Source organism: Callithrix jacchus, chromosome 11 (assembly GCF_049354715.1).
Source record: "Callithrix jacchus isolate 240 chromosome 11, calJac240_pri, whole genome shotgun sequence".
Lineage (NCBI taxonomy): Eukaryota > Metazoa > Chordata > Mammalia > Primates > Cebidae > Callithrix > Callithrix jacchus.
This window is the reverse complement of record NC_133512.1, coordinates 17672432-17696784: the sequence shown is the minus strand read 5'-3', so window position 1 is coordinate 17696784 and position 24353 is coordinate 17672432. Positions and strand designations below refer to the sequence as shown.

The window sequence follows — 24353 nt, the reverse complement described above, 5'->3', positions numbered from 1 at the left end:
GAAGTTTAGGGCTTTTCTAATAAATCAGTGCTTCCCTAAACTCACAGCGGGCTGCCTCCTGAGGGGTCTCAACATGTGAGCTGATCACCTGTTAAGGGTGCCCACAAAGAACTTATGCACTGGGGCCTGATGATCTCTTGACAGCCTTCCTGATGATCTTCTTGGCAGTTTTATGGGCCTGGGGATCTCTGTGCACAGCGGCGACATACCACCGTTCAAGCACACTGTGCACATGGCTAGCTCTGGGCAGTGGGGGTAGGATGAAGATGTCTGCATTAGAAGCACTTCTAATTTCCATCTGTTTCATGCACATGCAGACAGAAGCTACCGCTCCCCTTTCCACTAGGAGAACAGTCAGACTGAAATCAGTGCATCCCACAAAAGCAGCCAAGGACTTCAGTGCATCAAGCTAAATATTTTCATGAGGTATTTTAACTGAACCAGATGTTCAAAACCAGGCAGAATTGCTTGTGGGACAAGGAGACAGATTATTCTCTATTTCGTTTCTATCTTTTACCTTTTCTTTTCTTTCTGCCAAGCTACATCTATCTTTTCTTGCACCAGAAGGCAAACTCATTGGCCCCACAAATCTCATCTTTCTGGCTCACTCCTCTGCCTAGCAGAGTGCCTGGGCCACAGCAGATAGTTAACATGCATCTGTCTCATTAGTTGATCCTCCAAATCTCAGTTTCCACCTCCCAGGGGGTCCCATGCATTCTGGGGTCCTGACACCACTCAAAACCTGAGCTCCAAACCTCAAGTAGAGTGTGGTGCAAGGCTTCCCTTTAGGTCTCTGCAGTTTGTTTAGCTCCTCAGGAGAAACAGGTCTTATCTACCTCTGATTTGCCATGATTGATCCAGTCTCTTATAACTGATTTGGTTTGTGCTTTGAAGACAACATAGTTCTGAGTATGGTGTTACTAAGCCTGAAGATTTCTTTATGGTTTTTACAACCAAATAGGATAAAACAAATTTGTAATATACACCCACAAGTATTTTAGTAAGGCGGTAATTCAATGTGGGATGTGCTAATAATTTCTGAGATCCCAGGATGCTGTCAATTCAGATTATTTACACCCTAAGGGCTTGAAGAAGACCAGAAGCTGTGACCTTCACAGACTCCAGACTTCTAAGAATATTCTAGTTATATAGCAAAGCTTAAAATATTCATTCCTCTTATTTTTCCCATCTATTAGTTTGGTGCAAAAGTAATGGAGATTTTTGCTATTACTTTTAATGGCAAAAACCGCAATTACTTTTGCACCAACCTAATACATTTAGCTTTTAGATGACACATTTTATTTTTCCCCCTCAACTGTATAAGAACTGCTCCTTTCCCTTTTAAGTATTTTCATCTCTTAGTTAAAATGTTGCTTCCTAACTTGCAATTCCAACTAAGATGATTTTCTATTTCTAAAGTCTGTCTCGTAAAAAGGCATCATCACAATACATTGAATTTAGTGTTTCGTAAGTCCAGATGTTGATTACGTTCCTACTTTTTACATTGCATTGTGTTACCTGATCACGAAGCAATTCAAGTAGATGTGGTATCTGCCTGCAAGGATCCTGCAATCTACCTGCACATGGGGTACAAAATAACTGGAGTATAACAGCTTATATGCAATGGTTGTGCTTTTAGCACTGATGCGGAGGAATGGAGAAATTCTAGATGTGCTCAGATGAACATAGGAAAACAGTCTGGAAGTTGTAAAATGTGTTTCCCAAAGCACAAAGAAATATAGAGGTGAAATGTGGATAACCTGCCCTATGATTGGTGATGTGTGAAGAGAAGGAACTTGGCTAATAAACACTGCTGAGTGAGTCTGTAAAGGAGTCTTTGGAAGGGACAAAGAAGTGAAGGCAGAGGACACCAACAGATGTGGCCTGAGCATCTGCATATGAGGACAGTCGCACACCAGACACAAGGCAAACAGTGCATCCTTTCCAACCTGGTCATGTAGATTAATGCGTTTTTGAAATACCACTTTACATATCATATATTTATGAAAAAATACAATTTCATTCAATGTATTTTGCAGATGAAGAAAGAGAAGGTAGGCCTGCCCCACATATCCTGATTCCGGTAAGGCAGAGAACTGAAACTTAAACCAGGACTCCCTTTTCAAAAATCTTTTACAACAAGCTGGGCTCACCTTCTGGAGGTTTTCTGGGGGTTGGGGGAAAAAGAGGTGGGTAAATTTATAAGTCAGCCCAGAAAGTGATTCTCACGACTTCACAATTAAGCCTTATTTGTGAACAAAAACAGCATGCCCCGGGTTAAGTCAACACTTTATTCAAAGGTGTAGGTTCTAAAGGGATTTTGGACTATTTTTAAAAGAAAAATAAAACACAGACTCAAATATACAAAAGCAAGTGCTTGGGTCTCTGAAGGTAATCAAAAGAGGGAGATGCAAAATAAATGTGAGTGATGGAAAAAATGTGGACCCCCAGGGTCGAGTCTGCGGGACATGCGTGCTGGTGCCTCAGGCCTTCAGCCCATCCCTCTGCATGTATTACACTCTGCGTACACTCAGTTAAAGACACGAGATGGCCATAGCTAGAGACAGCAACATTTTCAGCACGGTGTGTCTTCTCCTGGCACAAGCCTCTTATACAAAGAGGTAGTTCTCCTTGTCCACAAATCTCAAGCCAGGCAATCCCTAATTCATTTAATAAGCAGGAAAATGCAAGAAATTTGGGTAGCTTTGACTCTTCCAGTTATTCCCAGCTGTACTAATATTTTAGGTTACCTATCATGCAGGAGGTGTGCCTGATGGTACTGGCAGCCTTTTCTCTATGTTTGTAGACAAGTTTACTCCTGGGAAAAAAAATTTGTTCACTAGTTCTTGGACCCAAGTAACAGAATCCTGATGAAATAATATCCCTGATCAAATGTTAAAAGGAAGAAAGGGAGGGAGAAAAGAGGAGAGGAAGGAAGGAAGGAAGAATGGATGAAAGCCAAGGAAGGAAGGAACAAAGCAAGGAAGGGAGGGAGGGAGGGAGGGAGGGAGGGAGGGAAGGAAGGAAGGAAGGAAGGAAGGAAGGAAGGAAGGAAGGAGAGAGGGAAGAAAGGAAGGAGGGAAAGAAAGTGGAAGGAAGGAAAGAAAGAAAGGAGAAAGGAGGGAAAAGAAAGATAAAATGGAAGATAGGAAGGAAGAGGAAAAAAGACAGAGGAAGAAGGAAAAGGAGGAAGGAAAAAAACAGGTAAGCAAACAAGAAAGGTCAAAAGACAGCAACAGCCCAATCAAAGCCTCCATGACGAATCTGTGCCTTTTTGGATCACGGTGTACTCAGGAAATACAGCCGCCACAGGAGCACACGCTGTCTCCTGAACTGCAGGAAGAGCAGCGGTTAGAGGCAGGAGGTGTCCCTTACACAGGAAGGCTGGGGTCTGGGCTGCACACTGCGGAGGAGATTCACATGCCAGGGTGGCCCTGCTTGGGCTATGAGGACATGCGTGCCAAGGTGGAACTGCTTTCTCAGGCTGCAGGCAGGCAGCTTGCTGCTTATCTTTCTCTCTTTGAAAAAAAAAAAAAAGACAAAACACAACATTTCCTTCATCACCTCTCCTCTGTTGCTTCATCAGGTTGCAAAAGCATCTTTTAGGAAGTATCAAGAGGCATTACTCTCCACACTTTTGCAAAACAGTTCCATAGGTGTGATGGTGTCTGTCTCTGTAGCTTAGTTTACTTAGAGCCTGTCCTCAAGGGCACTCTCAAGGAACCTGCCTCATGTCTATAAAGCAGCCTACCTCATTTCAAAAATTTAAAGAGGACTTCCCAACTTTAAAAAGTTACCATAGAGTACATGGAAATAAAATGAAGGTGAAGACAAAAGCTAAATGTCATGTATTTGTACATTTAATTCAGCTACTTAGCTTTGAAAAACTGCTTTGTTTGACATGTTTACATGTTGCTGTATTTGCTGAATTCTCCTTACTTTGTACTTAACCAAAATGCCTACAAGTACAAGACCTATACTTAAAACACAGCTACATAAAATAAACCCAATGGTTAAAATTGGACTGGACCTAGATTTTCTTTAAGTCAAATGTGGGCAAAAATGAAAGAATTAAAAATCAGGTGTTCAAAAATAATCATGATTGAACACTGAGAAATGTGTTAAAAAGCAAACTGATTTAAAAACTGCTTTTAGAGTTGATAAATGACTAGTCTTTGGCTAACATTCAATAAGGGTTCATCTAAATAGGCCCTCCCCCCCACAATATAATGACACATAGTTCTTTGGAACTTTCGAGATCTGCCCTGTCCAATAGGTGACCCCTAGACCCATGTGACTCCTGAGGACCTGAAATGTGACCAACCCAAACAGAAGTGTGTGGTGAGGATAAAAAAAAAATACACCCTGGGTTTCAAAGACATAGTTCAAAAAGAGTAAAATATTTCATTAACAATTGCTTATACTGAGTACATATTTAAATAATATTTAGGTATACTCAGTTAATAATATTCAGATTAATTTCACCTGTGTCATTTTTCTTTTTGAATGTGGCTTCTAAGAAATGGACAAGTGCAAATGCAGGTCAAATTATGTTCCCATTGGACAGTGCTACCTTGTAATATCAGATTCCTATACTTCACAAATAACGTTCCACAGATGCTAGCTATCATCCATCTGTAAAACCTCTGTCCCTCAAACAATGACTGTTCAAGGTTGTGTCCATACTTGCTGGGCACGGTGGCTCACAGTTGTAATCCCAGCACTTTGGAAGGCTGAGGCACGTGGATCACAAAGTCTGGCTGGAATTTGAGACCAGCCTGGCCAACATAGTGAAACCCTATCCCTATTGAAAACACAAAAAAGTAGATGGGCGTGGTGGTGGGTACCCATAATCCCAGCTGCTTGGGAGGCTGGGACAGGAGAATTGCTTGAACCCAGGAGCCGAAAGCTGCAGTGAGCCAAGATTGCACGACTGCATCGCAGCCTGGGATGCTAAAATGTGCACAGGGCAAGCAGATTTTAAGGGTATATTTTAGGAGACTCCATCAACAATAAACATGGTTATTGAAATGGGAAAAATTAACTAACACATATAAACTGAACAGAAAGTTTTACACTTAAAGCTACAAAGTCAAATATAAAAATCAGTGTTAAGACCATACACGAGTAGCAATAATACTTTAAAACAGTGAGTAAATGCAGCCTGTGGAATGACAGAAACAACTCCGTTATCATCTCAGGATGAAAGTCACTTCCTTAGATCACAGCATTCTCTACGGAACAATAATTTCACTAAGGATTACTTACACCGTAATGCTAAGGTTAAGTAAGGGTAGCTACACCTGGTAAGAGTTAACTGTCACTAAACATTACGGACAGAGTAGAAATGCTCAGGGGCACTGGAAGATTCTTATTTTTATTGCCACCAAGTTCAAGTGGAGAGCATAGAGATATTGCAAAAGCAGTCAAAATCCTGCCGGGTTCCAAGCATAATAATAAAAATGATCATATAGCTGCCTGTAGAAATATAATAGCAGTGCTCTTCTCATTTCAGCAGGATTTCACTTCTAGGGTAACAGTCCTTCATTCTGAAAAAGAGAACAGCCACATCTGCCACTGGGCTCCACCATGCAGCAAGGGGCTGTGCTGGAGGCCTTCCATCGATCACACCCAACCTGGTGAGGAGTGACACCGGATGTTCAGGGCTTCACCGGAATCATCGCCTGGTGATTTCAGTGGAAATCGACAGCCTGCAGCCACATCCCCTGTGGGGGAAGTACTCTCCTGGCAGCAGGCCGTGCAAAGACACACCCTAGACCTGTCTTTCTCAGATCCCTGCAGCTGAACTCACTCCTGAAACTAGGGCACCAAACGGGTTGCTCTTCAGTTAATGGAGTTGCAGCAAGTGTCAGGTGCTTCAAAGCACAAAAACACAGTATCTCCAGCCCTTCTGCAGTAGAGGAAGTTTTCTGATAGTCTCCCTACACATGCACGTATTGCTAAGCGCTTACTGAGAAAGTGCCTTCAAGAAGCCACCCCTTGCAGGCACAGGGAGAACTGCACAGGCCACTTCCTGGGCCTGCATACCCATCTCAGGGCTGCATTTCATCTAAGGAAGTCAACAGAAATTTCTTTGCAGAAGATCAAGTTAATCACAAGAATTAAAGAATTGCGTGGGCTAGTATTTTTCTGGAAAAATCATATGAATTTAGTGACATATTAATGTAATTTAGACATTTTGCTTTACATTTAAATATCATTCAGCCCCAAATAAAAATCATTCAGCTCCAAATAATAGCAATAGCAATAATAATATCTCATAAATAAGATACAGAATACTTTTCTAATCATATTCCCCCAGCAACCAAAGTAAATGCTAAAGAAGTGTTTTGTTTAGAATATGGACAGTCTAGTTGCTCCAGCATTTCCAGTTTGTGATATTGACGGCAAAGGGTCATTTGGAACCAACTCTTGTTGGACAAATTATATATGTGTACCCCACAGTCCTCCCCAATAGAGTCACCCTTTCCCAGCTCCTCCTCCACCACACACACACACACACACACACACACACGCACGCACCCACCCCCCTACCCCACAAAAATTCCTCCTTTCAAATTGCACTGTCAAATTTCAGCTGTCAGGACATTAAAAGTGTATTTAAGTCAGTGGTGCGCAGATAAACTGGCTCTCAAAAAGAAAAAGAAAAAGAAAAAGCCCAGATTTGCAGCATTCACCGATTTCTGTGCTGTAAATACTCCCAACCACAGTCGACTTCAAGCTACCAAAAGTTTGCCAGCAGCCTGGCAGATGTTCTGAATATTAGCAGTTGGCTGATTCTAGGCAGCTCACTGCTCACTGGAGCATGCTTTCTGAGTTTCTCATAAGTTTCTGTTATCTCACTGATCCTAACAGGCAAAGAATTTAAAACGGTGAGCAGGTCTGAGGTCATTTGTGAAATGCAAGTTCTTGTTACGGTTTGAAGAAAACTGGGCTTATCTGGTGGGAGACAGTAGCCCAGGCCCAGCCCTGAATTGCCAGCAAGAGAGGGCCTGGCAGGCAGCTTCCTGGCATAGCCCACTCCCCCAGAGCAAGGGCTTTCATTTAGTCTAACGCGTTCTGCAGAAACTTTCCGGGGCAATGTTAAGGCTGTACTCTGTTCAGCTTTCTACTTTTGCATAAAAGGAGGGGAAGCTGTTTTTTCTGGGTTATATTTACACTTCCCAAATCAGAAAATGCACTAACTAGATAGGGGGACAGGTGGCAACTGGCAACCACAGCTCAACTCCCCCGCCCCGCTTTATTTTCCCATTTCTTTCTGAAACCCCATGTAGAAGGAAAGTTAACGAAATGTCAGTTGGTTGTGTTATACACAGAGCTAACTATTCTTTCAACGCAGATGGAACAAAGTAGAAAATAAAACTGGGACCAAAAACCTGGCAACAGAAAACGTTCTCTATCTACTCTGACAGCACTTTTAATCTGAAGATCGCTGTATTTTCTAGAAGTTGGTTCCACTAATTAAACCAATTAGGTTCAATGTGATCTTGAATTGAAGGCATCAAAATAAAATGAAGATTAAGAATAAGACTAATGTTGGCTTTTGTTTATAAAAACAAGCAACTTTTCGTAGTTAATCTGCACCTTTGAGACACGTAGTCACCACTGCAAACATGGTCGAAAATGCAAGGTTTGCATTTTTCAAACTTTTCTGGTCCAATTTCTCTACAGATTTTTTTTTTTTTTAAATTCACATGTCAGATTCTGGAACATTACTTGCTATAGTAAAAATCCTAACAAATTTGCCAAGGATGACCCTTCTGAATTTTCAAAGCTCTTCTGAGTGGGAGGTACTGAAGGAAGTGAGGATGAATGAGTCTGGGCTAAATGATGGCTTTTCCAGCAGGGGCCTCACCTGGGAAATGGGGAGACATTAGGGGTGTCACAATCACCATGGTACCACCTGTGATGTTGGTGGCTAAATATCCCGCAATGGGAAGGGGAGTCTCACCTGAAGCAGTGCCCCTCTACCCCAGATATCACTGTGTCCACTGAGAAACAGTGACCTAAAATAAAATGATGAACAGTCAGATGCAGTCTTAAATTCTCTCCTCTCACTTAGAAAGTTCTCTCTACTGTCCTAATGCTCTATTTGCCCTTATCTTTGAGACAGCAGTGCCATATTCCATTCATTCATTCAATACTCATGTATCGGATACCAACCTACTGTAGGCTGGGGGATGCCCAGGTGCTGGGGATCGCACAAGGAGCAAATCAGAGCTGAGTCCTTCACCTGTGAGTGGTGACATTCCTGCTATAAAGCAGGGCAAGGAGAACGTTATATTAGAGCGTGTGTCCAAGAAGACCTCTCTGTGCGGGACCTCTGCATAGAGCCCTGAGCGAAGGGAGGAGAGCGCCGGGAGGAGACCTAGGGGATAGTCCAAGACCAGCCCCAGCTTATAGGTGACTCATGCCAGCCTACCCTGGGGCTGCCGGTTAGATTTTAATCCTTTCTTCCCCACTAGCTCCCAGTTACTGACCTTCAATCACATTTAAACCTTCCCCTAAAAACTCTATAAATACTGTCCCCTCTGACCCCTGACCCCAAGCAACTCCTTGTCTTCTTCCCTTAGTTTCAGATGCCACTGCCAGCCCACAGCTGCTGCCTCCTCTCCTGGGCTGCTCCTGGTCCCTCTCACAAGGTTGGTTTCTGCCCCAACCCTACTGAGCTGCTTGTGGGAAACCCACCACTGACCCCCTAGACACCTCTTTCTTGGGCACCATCCTGTCCCCAGCAATTACTTTCACCTTCGCTAAAATCGCTGTCCCAGGCTTTCCTGCCATGTTTGTTTCTAGAAATTTTGCTCAAATCACACAACTTACTCTCTATCTCCTTCTCCGCTCCTCCCTTAGACAGTTAAAGGTATTTACTCCCCAGAGCCCCTGTGGTCCTGCTGTTTTGCTGGCTGTCCCTCCTGAGCTGATGGTGTCCCACAGCTGGAACTCACTCAGAGCTGACATCCCTACTGCCCAGATGGTTCCAAGGCTAGGCACCATCCCTGGGTCTCACGCTAACCCCTATTCTGGGCTGTTCCCACTGCATTCAGTGGGATCACTGTGGCCCCAGTCACCCACTGAGGTGAACACTGTAACAATGGATGGAGCTGCCTCAAAAGGGCAAACACCACGGGGCTGCTGGGACACCCCTCCCTGCCCCTCTTCCCTTGGTGCTGTGCTTTCTGGCCCACCTCTCCTCTGTACCAAAGGCCTCCTGGCCTCTGGCCACTGCCTGTCCCGAGGACGAGCTATCTGATAGGCCACCTGAAGGGCTATACCCAGATCAGCGCGTTTGAGGTTTCCATTTCCAGCAGTGCACCATTCATTCCTCAGCTGCACAGCAAGTGCGGGCCTCCAGTGCCTCTGAGCCTGAGCTGGAGCCCACCCTCCTGCCACCTCCACACCTTCCTAAAAGAAGGAGACAGCTGAGGCGTGACTAAGCACACCCCGCTACCAGCACATGCACACCTGTGGCAAAATGACTCGTCCCTCCCTCTGTCTCCCCGGGGGCCAGGCAGGGCTCCTCCTGCCCCAGTGCTTCCAGCTGTGGCAACCACATGGCTTTGCCAACTGAGCTTTCTCAAGGACTCTCTGGGCCTTGCCAGACTAGCCACAAGCTGCTCCCTCCCCACCTTTTTTTTTAATCACCGAGGAAGTGTAAGCTTTTTGTTGGGATCAGTGAGTCAGGGCTTCTCCCTAAAGCCACCTGCTTAACAGGAATGTCTGACACAGAGCATGCCAAAATGCAGAAGATGATGATGTCAGCGCGGCTGCCTGGGATGGCCATCCATGCTGTGCTCCTCTGGGTCAGGCTTCACATGACAGCCAGGATCGGGGGAATGCCCTCACCTCACAGTGCAGGAATAGCAGAGCCACATACCAGGGCCGGCAGCTAGGAAATGACAGAGCCGGGCCTGCCTATCCACATGGCCTGCTCCCGGGCACAGCAACACCCTGTGGCTCAGCTGCCACATGCATGTGCACACGTACACCACAGACACACCACACATCCCACACACATGCATGCCACACATGCACACCACATATCTCACACACATACAACACACCACACATACACACCACACACTCCATACACACTTGCACACCACATACCTCATACACATACCTACCACATATCTCATATACATATACACACCACACATCCCATACACAACACATATCCCATACACACATACATGCAACAATCCCATGCAAACAGACATACCATATACACCACATATACTCACCACACATCCAATCCACACATATACACCACACCTCACACATCCTGCAGAAATATCCATATCATGTGCACACACACCACACATACACACCATATATCCCATACACATATATACACTATACACCACACATCCCATACACTACACATTCCATGTCCACACACACCACATATACACACCACATATCCCATACACACATATACATCACACACCATGCATCCCTCACAGTATACAAAACACACCACATATCACATACACATATACATACTACATACCACACATCCCATACACATATACAGACCACACATACATACTACACATCTCACATGTATATATACACTACACATACACACCACACATCCCATACACATATATACAACACACATATACACTAAACATCCCATTCATATATACACATCACACACATACACATCCCACATACATATATGCAGCATAACATATACACCTCACATCCATATACTCACAGCACACACAAACATATACATGCATACCACATACAACTACATGCATAAACACACGTGTCACACATACACATATACATACATCATACACAACATATACCCCCCACATATATACAGACACTTGCACACACAAGATACATTTACCACATGCACATATACACAAACGCACACACATCAATTTCAGTTTTCCAAGGTAAGTGACTAAACTTCTGCTGTCTGATCTCACCGGTCTATTCCAAAACCTAGTGCAAGACAGTATCTGATATAGCACAAAGGTCACTTACTTTAATCTAAAGTCAAAGCTGTCATGAGGTTCTGTGGAAGACATCATGATCTCTAAGCATTCTGAACTTTTTGACAAATTAGCAGTCATAAAACACCTACCCAAAAGGCAATCTAGAAGATTGTAAATTAAAATTTACTTTGAAATGCAAAGCAATGAACCTGTTACATCATAGCCTCTCTTATCAAACATGGAAAAGCTCAGAGGTGGGCAGATTATTCTGTGATGCTGTATCTCATGTTTGGGAAATTTGAAAAAGAGGAGGTTTTCCAACTGGCGTTTTCTGGTTTGGATGTGTTCGTGTGACAACACCTGCCGTCTTCACAAGCCATTCCAAGACAGAGGTAGTAAATTGCAAGATGAGGAAGACAGAATTTTCAAAATTTGCTCTATGGATCACTGAATAATAATTCAACTATGAAGGGGGAAAGGAACTAAAAAAGCAAGGTGAACAAGAATCCAAACAATATGCTTTCAGTTATTCCTTAAAGAAGAAGAAAAAAGAAAACCTGAAAACCAATACTCCAGGCACTTGAAGCTTGGCAAATAGTTCTCGGCTTGAGCCTTCTCTCACATTTGAACATGCTTGAGCTCAGCTAATGCTCAGATGCTGCTAGATAATATTTCTCCCCAGCAAAAATGGGGTTTATCGGTTCAGAAGAGATGCATTTCGCAGATAAAAACAACTTCCTCTAGCTGCTGATTAGATAAGCAGGCTCCGCATCCGTGCTCAAAAGCCTGCTGCCCAATCTCCAATTAGACCAGAGCAGCTGCTTTCTTTCCATGGTGAAAGCTGTCCCCAGCACCGCTCCTTCCCGCCCAGGCTGTAGAGGACTGTTACCACCATTTGTCTACCCCCTAGTACTGTGCTGGTCTTCTGCCTGACACTGGAAAATGAAGGGGAGATTTGGCAACAGCATAGCCAATTAAAAATATAGTAATCCTCTTACAATTCCCACTGCAGTCCTAGAACTCATGGCTGAGTAAAGAAATTTTCACTTCGATTGAATGAATTTTAAAAAAAAGATTTATGCTTTTACACACTCGATCATTTGTTCTGTTGTCCGGAGGAAAATATCTAGATTTTTTTTCCACTTTTTTTTTCAGTTGTGCTAAGGGAAATCAAATACTGTTCAAAGGATTCAACGTGAAGAATCTAAGTTGTACTGATTCAGTTTCACTCAGGGCGCCTAGAGCCTGTGCCTCTGAACACCACACTGTGAGATGCAAGCTGAAATAAACCGCTCATGAAATCGTGACGATCTCCTCACAACTTGAGGAGCTGGCTGCTCCAGGGTACAGAGCCAAAGAAGCACACTCTAGAATGTACCAGGGCATATAGAAATATACCTTATCTCCCTATATTCAAACTCGAGTTTCCTCCCACCTGAATAATACTGCCTGAGGTTGTCCCGATTATCAAGCCAGATAGCAAGTCATTTAGTAGGCCCTGTCCCAGGCCCATATGGGCCTCCATCCTTCCACCTTGCACGAATTCAACCAACCCATCTCTGCTCACGTCAATCGTGGTCCCAATTCAGTTCTACAGCATCCCTGTGCCTCTGCCCTGCGTTTTTTTCTTCAGTTTTACTCTAAGCCCTAAATTAGCCTGTCTTCTTTCTCCAGGGCGGCCATCCCGTTTTCTAACCTGGAATCTTTTTTCTTTATCCTCTGGTCTTTTGTTCCTCTGTTCCACCCACCCAAATACCTCCCCTGCTGCCTGAATTCATGGGGGAGGAATGCCGTTACACCTCCAGACCCGTGTGCCTGTCAACAGAATCCTAGTTGAGGACCCTTGGTTAATTTAGGACATGGAAATGTGTACAAGAGAGAAGTCGGTAACCGGCAAGAAGGGATGAATAGAGAAGGAGGAAAAAGATGGAGGTATTACTGAATAAGAGAAGAAAATAACTAAGCTGTGGCTTTTCTCATCCAAAACACTTATCTGCTCTCCAGACGCCAACTCTGACATAATTCCTAAATGAAAACCTTTTAAGAGCCCCTGCTCAAGAGTTTTCAGAATAAGTCTGAATTCATGTTTCTACTTTTCTAGTATGAGTGCCATGGCTGACTGAGTAAATTTGGGGTTGCCTGAAGAGGTCACTGAGTGCATGCTCAGCTTGAAACAGTTTCAGACACAACCACTTCAGAGAGGCGAGAGTTCTCTAGTTTTTAAAAAGACCACTTCAGAAGAACAAGCTCATTAAATAGACAAGTCTCATTAAATAGACCGTTCTGATGACTAAATCTCCCCTCGCCAAAAGGAGAGTTAAGACGACATCTCTCCTTTAAGTCTAACTTAAATTCTCCAAGCAGCACTTTAAATCCTTTGTTTTGAGGCCAATTCACGGCTGCAGGGCTGCTCTCCCTCCTGGCTCTGTCTCCTTCTCCCCAAACTTATACACAAACCTAGAATGTTCCTTCCACATTGAATAAAGCAATGAGGTGTGAAACCACTACTTGCTTATTCTGGGAGTGACTCACCAATAAGGATATCCTCACAGCCTCATCACAGGGGACTGATTTCCACCATTCCCATCAATTTGTTTATTAATATGGTCTGTTATCCTTGTTGAGATTAGATTTGTCTAAAACTGAAGGATGCCAGTGGTCATAACAGCTCACAGCTTTCCAAAAGGGTTCCTTGTCTCTTTCTAAAGCAGACACCCTTGTAATCTATTATTAGCAAATAACTTTTCACCTTTTTTTCCCATCTTTTAGCCTCTCACCATTTCTCCTTAAAATTTCAAGAGCGACAGCTGGCTCGACTCGGTCAGTGGTGCTGGCCAGCACCCTTTCTCTATCCTTTGGTCTTGCCCTATTGTAACGGGTTCCTCCTTTCTCTTCTGGCTGTTTTCAGTGTGCTTATTCTTTGGATCAATTTTTTTTTTAAAGTAAGAAATCCTTTTTCTATCCTTGGTGTTACAAGGTCATCTATTATCTCCCTTTTCCCAACTGAGGCTCCAATAGGTTTCTTTACCCTTCTCCTAAATCTCTGAAATTTCCATCTTGCACAAATTACACTTCTTTTTCTGTACTTTTTACTTTGTGTCTTTGCTACTCTGACATGGGTTCAGTTGCTACTGCTACCTTATAAAGAGGAAACTGAGGCTCAGAGAAGAAAAGCCTTGCCAGAAGCTCCGGGCCAGGGAGGAGGGAGGGGGCCTGGACCTGTCCCTTCCGAGGTGTGCCTTCCCCACACGGCACTCTCCGACCCTGCTGCTCACCCTGCATTTAAGCAACTCCACTTCCTCCTGCCGGCCCCATGGCTTCTGTCACCGGAGAGGGCTGTCTTCTCATTTCCTGCTGTGCACTCTTTACAGTTCTTTGCTCTGATGACTTATTCCCATGGAATAATTTGATGAAATATGGTACCCAGTTTATTTCCTTTATCCATGGATTTCCTTACCTTTTTATATTGTTTCCTAATGTTCTCTACATATTTGATTTATTTAATGCTATACACTACAAATTAATGAACAGCCTGTCACCACATATGAAAGCTGGCTGGTTTCCTTCCAGAACCATTGAGGGTAGTCTCTAACTCAGCTCTGTGAAGAGCCCTCTCTTCCCTCCGTGTCTCCTGGGCGCTTGAGTCTTGTGAGATCCTCTCCCTCCCTCACTTCCTCTTCTCAAGCCCGTCCCTTGTGTGGTGCCCAGTTTGTCATGCAGGCCTTCATATTTTTTGCTTTCTTTGCAGTAACCCATCACTCCTATAGCCTCCAGCTCCACTGAGAAGCATTCATTCTCCCATCCTCCTAAATCATCTCAGTGCCCAGGTCACATGGCTGTCCCCACCTGTCCACAGGGCTGCATCGACTGCTATTTACAAGCCAAGCAAAGAGGTTTTCCAGAGCTTTTTAATTTCACAATTCTGAAGTCATATTTTCTCAACTTCATCCTGAAGGAAAAGTAGACTGAAAATCATGTCAAACATGATAAAGGGCAGGGAGGGTCATGGCCTTGGGCAATGACAAACCTGCCCCTGACTCCAAGGTGATGCCTGTGCTGAGTGCAGATAAGACCGAGGGCAGGACTCTGAACCAAGAGACACAGCTCTGGGAACCCATCAGAGTGCTGGGTGATCTGCCATCCAGGAAAACCTACCAACAATGTGAAGTCCATAAGGGACAGGATACTGACACTGTTTTGAAGGCACACGTGCTAGTCCTCACTCTCCAGGAATCAGCCTGACTTTCAGTTCTCTAAAGGATGCCCCCAGCCACGATGGCTCACAGCCTCCAAGGGCAGCTGCAGGGATTCCAGGGAGAACCCATCTCTTTCTCCATAGTGACCCAAGCCGACGTCCTCACTCTGACATCCAGACTTTCATTTACATGGTTAGTGGGTCATTTACTCTGGCTCAGTCCCTGAGCCTCTCTGTATTCTCAGGCAGGGTGTGAGCATCTGTTTGCTCCTGTGTTAAGAAGGGAGAATAGTATCCTTGGCACTGGGTGCTTCAGGAACTAAACAAGTCAGGTAACATCACCCTCCAAATGGCTATTCCTGCACCACTTTTGCAAACTTTTATCATATCTATGTTCTACTAGTGACTTAATGTTTCCATTTCATTTGATTTTTTAACTTACATAAATGTGTTTTGAAAGGAACCCTTATAACAGTACAGTGTGTGGTAAAACCAGTATCACTTGCAATACATAGAAGATAATCTCAAAAATAAAAACCTAAGTTGAAATCAAACATAATCATTTGCATCCCAATGCTGGAAAACCCTGAAATGATATATGTATCTTTCTTGGGTAGAATAGAGTGGATGAGCCACAAGTTCATTTCTCTTCCCCTCTGCTTTCCTGCTTATCATAGCCATTTTCCTATAGGGTAAAATAATTCATAAATGTACTTGTTTTCTGGATTCATCTACGCCAAATGGCTTTAGCCACTATCTTTATCTGTTTGTGTCATTAACTGTACTGCTGAATTAAAAAAAAGGAACCATTATACTTAGTCTACTTGGTTTCTAATGCACATAAAAAACATATAAAGTATGTTTTCTATACATGTAGATAAAATTCTCAGTTATCGCAATTTCCCATTATTGCACTAGGATGTCCTATAGTCAGACAGTGAGGTGATTCGCATAAGCCTGAGAATTTTACATACATGTTCCCTCCTTGGCTATGGGGGCTTATGTAGCTGACCCACATTGATCCAGTCTACCTCATTTTACCTGTATGTCCTTCATGATACTCTTTTGTGTCAATGGGTGGCTCTCAGTATCACAGCTTTTTCTCTTTTGAAGGAGGAAAACAGGTATTCAAAAGAACTGTTGACTCATTAGCTCATGAGAACATGGTATAACTGAATTTCTGACTAGCCTTTGAGTCAGAAATTCGGTTCAATTCTGACTCTATCATTTGACCTTGGTTAATTGACTTCTCTCAGTCTTTGATTTCTTGAAATAAAGAGGTTGGGTGACGCGTTCCAAACACAAACTGTGGCATGTCTAAGTTAGCCAGTGGACTTGCAGGTGTCGGTTCCAAACATACGTTTTTATGGGAAAGGTATGTAAATCTGTGCTAACTTAGATTTTTTTCTAACATTTAAAAATTACCATTTATGAAACTTTCTATTTTCAGTTAAATCTGAAATTTAAGAACTAGGGATTAGAGGGATAACACAAAATGGCCAGATGTGGCTTCTTCTAACCCCAAACACTGAAGTACTGTTGCCAAAACACAATCCATAACATTTGATATTCCTGAAAGGGCAGTGAGGACAGGGGACAGTAACAGAGACGCATCCCTGGGGAAAATTGCTCCTCAATTCGCACATTTTATGGGGTGTGTGTGGCTCTCACGGTCATGCTGGCCTGTGAGTGTCCATCCTCCCGCATACCAGAAGACCCCCATCCTGCGATCTCTGTGCCATATTTCCTTAATATGCCAGTTGAGGGAACACAATGGATAAAATGACTTGCATCCAAATATAAAGAGATAAAGGTTTCACAGGCATGGAGGTGGCCAGTGACCCACTTACCCACAACTCTGTCACTCTTGGAGCTTTGCTGTCCTCCCGAGGTGGTGGAGAGGTCCTCGGGGATCGGCATGGGCTCATCGCCCTCATCTGGAGTATCACTTACAGGGGGGCTTTCCTTCCCTGAGGATAAAGAAGGAGCTTGAGTCTTGGGCGTTCATTGTCAAGGTGCCTGGGCTTTCCCTTCGCTTCGCTTGAGAGGGTGGCATGAGGGGGCAGGTACCGGGTGGAGCCACTGCTTTCTCTGCTGAGATACAAATACCTTTATCTTTTTGTAAAAAAAAAAAAGTCACTGCTCCCCACACAAAACAAATGAGAGAACCCAGATGTGTAAAAGGGAAAAAATAAAATCACCTGTAATCCTAGACACTGCCACTCTTAAAATCACCTCTATATACTATAAATAATATGAGATGACATATTTTCTTTTACAAAATAAACTAGATTTTAGACATTCTCAGAAACATATTTCCATGCTAGTGGCCATATTTCCATAGTTTGATTTATAACGGGTATACCAGGATTTATTTCAATTATTTTCCTATTTTTGAACTCATATTGTGTTCTTTTTTTTATTATTAAACAACACTGTAATGAACATCCTAATAGCCAATCTTTGCTCATATCCCTAACAATCACCACAGTATAAATAGCTAGACGCTTTATCACTGCATCAAAAGGCATCTATAGTTTTGAGGTTCTCCCTATCTTTTGTCAACTTTCCCCCCGTAAGCTTGTTCCCACCCCAAGTACCCCAATGAGCTTGTTGCGCCACACCCTTCTGTCAATTTGTGTTTGAGGACACCACAGTAGGTACGCTGCTTAGAGCCACACATTCTGCTATCTGCTCACTTTCTTTGCAAGCGCCAGGGATTATTTTACCAGCTGCTTAGTTAGACTTAACTTGGTGGGGAGAAGAAGACTGGACAGGGAATGGAAGGGAACCCCATGCCCACTGGGAAAATGACCCCCTTGCATGCAAAGGGAGTCCGCCAACACAAATACTTTTCTTTGAAATAGGAAAATAAAACACAATCCACATAAATACAAAAATTGCTTATACTATACAAAGTAGGATTTAGAAAATGAAATTGGGTTTTACAGAATACCTATATTTATTTTGACTGGATTAGAATTAAATTGGATCAGAGGCTCTGACAATGTGGAATCACTCCTACTCAGGAATCCAACCTTCCTTGGGAAGCCATGACTAATAGAAAATACTTTTCTTTTTTCCACTGAAGCTGCAACTCCTGTAGTTTCTGCCCTTCCAATCTAACTTAAACTTGACATGAGACACAACCCACATGCAAGAAACAGATGATGTGAACTAATGCTGTATCGGGTGTGGAAGACCGTTTTAGATGAAGGTCCTGAAGAAGTCTAATGAAATGGCAACAGCCTGGCAGTGTGTGTCTGCTGACTGAGCTAGCAAAAGGCAAAATGACATGAACACACAGACAAAGCTAGATTTTTAAGAGTGTGTGCAAATGATAAACCAAATATTAAAAGGTCTGAAAAATATGAGTAGGTACTGTGTGCCATGTCCTTGCTTGTTTAAATAAAACCTCCCAGAAGAGTAACACCAGCATTTCAGTTGACTGGCAAGACCAGTAAAATCATCCTTGGCATATAAAACAACCCTTACTGGAATATTTAAAATAGAACCTGCACAGGCACCAAGCCTAGGCTCTGGGGAATACTACTTCACTCTCTAGAAAACAGATATCACAATTTAATATTCCAGCTTACCTGTAATTACCACAACTGGCATATTTTCAGAAAGAGCATTATTCGGTATATCTGGATAGCCAATACAAAATGCATAGCTAAAGATGGAGCAGGAGTATAAGAATTTCCCAAGGAAAAACAACGGCCAGAGAGACACTGACTGAATGTCCTCATGTTATGTTAAAGCCTTGGAAAGGTACATTAAGTCATTACTATTTTCATGCTATAAATAGAAAAAGTTTAAAGTGACAATTGCTAAATACCTTCGTGTTTTCACCTCTTTCATAAACGGGAAAAACTCCACATAGGAGAACGCAGGAGGCATAGGAAGCACCTGACAACTCTTATTTTTGTGTAAGATGACTTCCTAGAGCAGTGATGTTCAAACTTCCAGGACTTTAGGAAGAGGAATCTTTTTTCTGTGGGTGGGGGCAGGGGGTAAGAATAACAAGATAATCTTACACAGAACTGTAATATATACAACAGGTCTTCTGTGTAAAGTGGGGACCTTGCAATTTGGGGAGGAAGGAACCTAGGCCACTTCCCTTCTTGAAGACCTGCTAAAGTACCTTCATAGAAACAACCATAGAGCCTCCAGGCCTGACATGCTATCCCAATGAGTAAATGCGTACAGAGCGCGTGCAGTGTGCATGTGTTTCATGATTAACTAGCTGTCATTGTTATGGGGTCAGGGTGGGAGGTTGAGAAACTAAACTTTATTGACTCTTTTCCTCTTATGGCTCTTCCTTGTGATCACGCTGGAGCACTGAGAGGTGCTCTGAGGCGCCCTCAGGTGCACAGCACCCTGGAGCCAAGAAAGGATCATGAAGAATCAGGAGTTAACCAGTGAAGGAACGCCATCCTTTCTGCTCAGTGCATGCTAAAATACATCCACATCACTCCTACTTTTTCCAAAAGAATTAAATGCTGTGTCTATGAGAGAAGAGGATCCCCTACAATTTGTTGAGGGATGGTTCATAATAACAGGTGTGCTTCTTAAGAATTACATCTGCCTTCGGTTCCTGCCCTGAACTAAATGTCAGTGCTCCACTGTCCCTGATCTTGCATCTCAGGACATTTATTTTTTTCAACATGGGGGAGGAAAAGGAATAATGAAACAGTAGGGATCGCAATTCCAAAATACCATGGGTCAGACTGATCAATAGAAACTCTCTATGCAGAAGAAACCACATGGGGAGAAGGGAGAATAAACAATCAGCCTTGGTACATATAGGAGCATCCAGTAAAGAGTCAGAACTGGATGGTCATTAAGTGAGGTATATTCACATGCTCACCAAGGGCTCTGCGTTAATTCAAGCTCTCCTTGCCTCAACTAAGTGATAGTTCTTAAGAGGTTGTCTGATTTGCCTAAAAGCCCCAAAGTGTGAGTCCAGGCTGCTGAGACTTTCATCCCTCATGTGAGCCTCTGGACCCAGGGCCCCTCGTTGTCTGTGACAGCTGAGGATCTCCATGATGAAAAGTTATCACTTCATGAAACCTGTCATAACAGGCACAGTATTTTTATGCAATGACTTTAAATGAATTTGTCTGGTTAACCATTTAAAATGTAAAAGTATGCAAAGGTTAAAAAACACTAAAAAATAAATGATTAAATCAAGCCAACACACCTCAAATACTAATACACAGTGACTAGAAGTTACTTGACCCAGGACATAATTCTGGCTTTCTGGCTTCACCGATTAGTTGTAAGACCAACGGGAACGTGAGACTGGTCACCTTTTTAAGACTTATTTCCTCAAGTGGAAAAAGGAGGCTGAAAAACATGATTTTGGTCTATCTCACAGGGTTGCAGTAAAGATAAGATAAAAATAATGTGCATGGATTCTAATACGCTAAGTAAGCTTATGGCATTATTTGGTAAACTATGTGCACACAGAAACATAAGGCATATATTCCACCAAGCTCCCAGCAAACACACAGAGACGGAGATAGCACGACGTCAAGTGTTTAAACAGAATAATTTAGAAGATGCAATACCATTCACATATTTAGAAAAATGAAATAAACTTCTGGCTAAATTATAAAAATATGAATTTACATTTAACTTACCTATGGCCTATGTTTCAAATAAAGCATTACCTAGGAGAAGTGTTTTGGGAAAACTAAATGAGATATGGTACAATTAGCTTATAAACTGTAAGCAAATAATTTGTCAAGTAGATTATAATTCACTCCACAAAGTTCTGTGATCCCCCCTCCCAAATGCATGAGGTTTTATTATATACAACTGCCCAAGGGGGCATAACTCCCTGGGTAAATACAAGCTCAAAATATAGAATCTCAACTCTATAAAGTAGTGGAGGAGCTTCAACTCTAGGGTCCACATAGGGCTCACACCCCAGAGTCATCTCTGACTCCCTACTGGACTTGTGGTCAGTTACTTAAATTCTCTGGGTCTCAGCTCCCTGCGAGTTGGAGATAATAATTGTGTTTTCTTCTGTGAGAGTTTGTGTGTTTGAAATGAGAAAACACTTCTTGTAATGTTTGGTAAATACAAAGCATTCAATCAATGTGATTTACTATGTTTAATTAATTAAATATTGCCATTGACACTGCAATATATACAAACATTCTTTACCTAAGCAGATTATATATATCTAAGGGTGTACTTCTGGTTTCCATATCCCAAGAAAACTACAAATAGCATTAAGTAAAAATCCAACATGTGTTTAGGGTCACAGGTGCCAGAGGAACCTTAGAGATCAACTGGCTCAAGGCCCTCCTGTTATAGAAAATACTACAGTGGTCCAGGAGGCAAAGATAACTGTCTCAGTTCCCATCGTGGGAGGCGGAGATGGGATGCTGATGCAAGTCTCTCAGCTCCCATATACTTCACTTTCCCACTGGCTAACTCTTACTTTAGAAACCAAACCAAAAAATAACGCATAGTTATAACACACATTTTGGAAAGATGGCCAAAAACACAAAGAAAGGAAAAATATGCTTTACCCAAAAATTAGTGAGCTGTGCCCTAAAGGGTACCCTGCTTTAGATATGCTCTCCTCCAAGTCTATCAATAGCATTTTCTCAATACCCTGTGGATTCAAGTCACTAAACACTCACGGAGTGTCTACTACTACACATCTGCCAGACACAGTAAGCCAGGACACAGTGCACATTTAGGATAAATCTCAAAGAACACAGAATCCAGTGCTTTGAAAAAAAAAAACCAGATATTAAGTCTTTATCTGTTTATCAAGCATTTCACATATATTAGGTTGAATCCTATGAAATTGCTGATACTTAAATATTTTATGGGAAAAGAGGATGATTCAGCAACATATTCCTGAGATTTCTTATCAAGAATGTCAACTCCTATTTGGTTAAATGTACATCCTTATGCCATAGCTGTCACTTATTCCAACTTTAGAAATGAAAAATCAAATACTGGTTTTAACTGGAGAACCAGAGATGAAACTCCAAGAAGTAGAAAAAGTATCCTTTAACTCTTTCTAAAAGTGACATGACTCTTTGAGTGCTCTCGTCACTATGTAGAGTACTCAAAGGCTAACAGAAATCAAAAGTACCATGAGTGTTTTAGAAACAGGAATCCCTTTGGTAAGTGTATACAAACTAAATTTCAGACCAAATCATTCCAACAAAAAAAAGTTTCCTTTTTCAGGAAGTCTTGTGTAATAAGGGCTCGTTCTTATCCCCACCCCCAGCTACTCTATCCTTTAAACAGTCAGAGTGCAGAAGGAATTACTTATTTTGTATAGTGGTAGGGACAAGAAAACCACCAGAGGAACATCAGGCTTTTGTTAGTTTTGTTACTAAGACCTGAGATCAGAATATCGAGTGGCTATTCCTTATAGAAACATTCTAGAGATGAATCCCTAGGCGTCAGCATTCAGCTTTGACTCTAGAATAACTGAGTGTAAATCCCTGCATTGGCCAAAGGGGTTTCATTTTCTTCAGATGTGCCATGCAAAATACCAATTAGAAGCTACCCAAAGTGAAAGTGACAGGGAAAAGCAGAAGAGCAGAAACAACGAAAGTATCTTTTTGCCCCTGGAAATTTGTAACATCTTTGGGTTTTCTGACTCTATCACTTCTAGTCACAGTCAGAAAACCCAGTGAATGAGACCCTCTTCCACGAGTGAGGATCACAGTCCTCATGTGCCAATGTTTCCCAGACCAGCTCTCCTAGGCTGCATGAGAGGTTGGCAAAGCCAACAGAGAGTTAAACTGCTTCCCCCGCCCCCCCGCCGCCATTTAAGTAGTTTTTTGTTGTTGTGCTTTTTTGTTTAAAAAACAAAGTATGTGCTTAAGGAAAATAAATTCAAATAATGCTAAAAGGTAGAAGATGAAAAGCAGTTTTCCTTCTCCCCCTCCTCTTCCCTAACTCACCCACTTCCTTCCACCACCAATCTTCCAAGAGGAAGTCCAGAATTTTCCTAAACTTATGTGCAAGTATATAAATTATATACACGTGTACGTGTACGTGTATATAATTTATTTCCTTTTTAAAGAATGGGATCATATTTGGCATACCATCAAGAACCACGCTTTTGTCACTTTCACATGTATTTTGGACTTCCTTTCATACTAGTTCATTCTCATCCTCCTTATTTTTAAGGCTGAATGTGGAAGTACACGAATGTACCATAGTTTTAAAACATTGATAAGTGCTCCAATGAACAAATGCTTAAATGCTCTGTGCACTTGTGAGACTACACCTCTAAGGTAAGTTCTTCAACGCGAAGTTGATAGATTGTTGGATTTATACAATTTTAGTTTATACAGATAATCACAAACTTTTGGACACATTTTCACTTCTCCCAACTGTACCACGAAGTGCCTGAACACCACACTCTAAAAGTTTAAAAGCCACATGTTCTCACTCACGTGTGGAAGCTAACAAATGCTGTCATCAAAGTAAAAAGGGGGACAGAGGCCACCAGAGGCTGGGACAGGTGGGAGGAGGGGCAGAGAGGGGGAGATTTGTTAAAGGAGACAAAATTACAGCTGGATAGGAGGAATAAGTTCTAGAGTTCTACACTGTTTCAGGATGACTGTAGTTAACAATAAGATACAGTTTCAAATAGCTAGAAGGAAGATGTTGAATGTCCCCAACAAAGAAATGATACATGTTTGAGACGATGTATACGCTGATTTACCTGATCCGATTACTATATACTGTATGTATCACAACATCACTAAGTGCCCAGTTATTTTGTGTCTATGTACACAATTATTTTATGTCTATTAAAAAAATTTAAAAATTAAGTGAAAATATTCAGTGATATACAAAAAGAGCATTACATAATTCTCATATGTGAGTGTTACATTTAAGATATAGAATATGAGATTACATAAAGAATATGAAAATTATATTGTAATAAATATGAAGCCTAACTCTAAGAGAAAAATAAGCTAGCCTTTGTTTGTTCTTTGCATCTTGGAGAGTTAAAAGTCCAAAACCTAAAACATGAATAGAGTGGCTGAAGGAGCGGTGGAGAGGGAGGCCTGTTATTGGTAGATCTATCTCCATTTCCATGGAACTCAGAAGATTCTCTCCTTTGCCTTCTCCAGGGAGGCCAGCAAGCAGGGGAGCAGCCACACACTGGTCCTGCTCTTCAT

At 42.3% G+C, this 24353-nt stretch overlaps 1 protein-coding gene across 12 annotated transcripts in view; it reads right to left on the bottom strand.

Moving 5' to 3' along the window:
- Positions 1 to 24353, bottom strand: part of IKZF1 (IKAROS family zinc finger 1) — a 99484-nt gene that overhangs the window by 59559 nt on the left and 15572 nt on the right. For all 12 annotated transcript variants that reach the window (XM_035253388.3, XM_035253389.3, XM_078342435.1 and 9 more), the window contains exon 3: positions 17022 to 17141. In XM_035253388.3, the coding sequence (XP_035109279.1) occupies positions 17022 to 17141 (120 nt within the window). The remainder of the gene's footprint in view (positions 1 to 17021; positions 17142 to 24353) is intronic.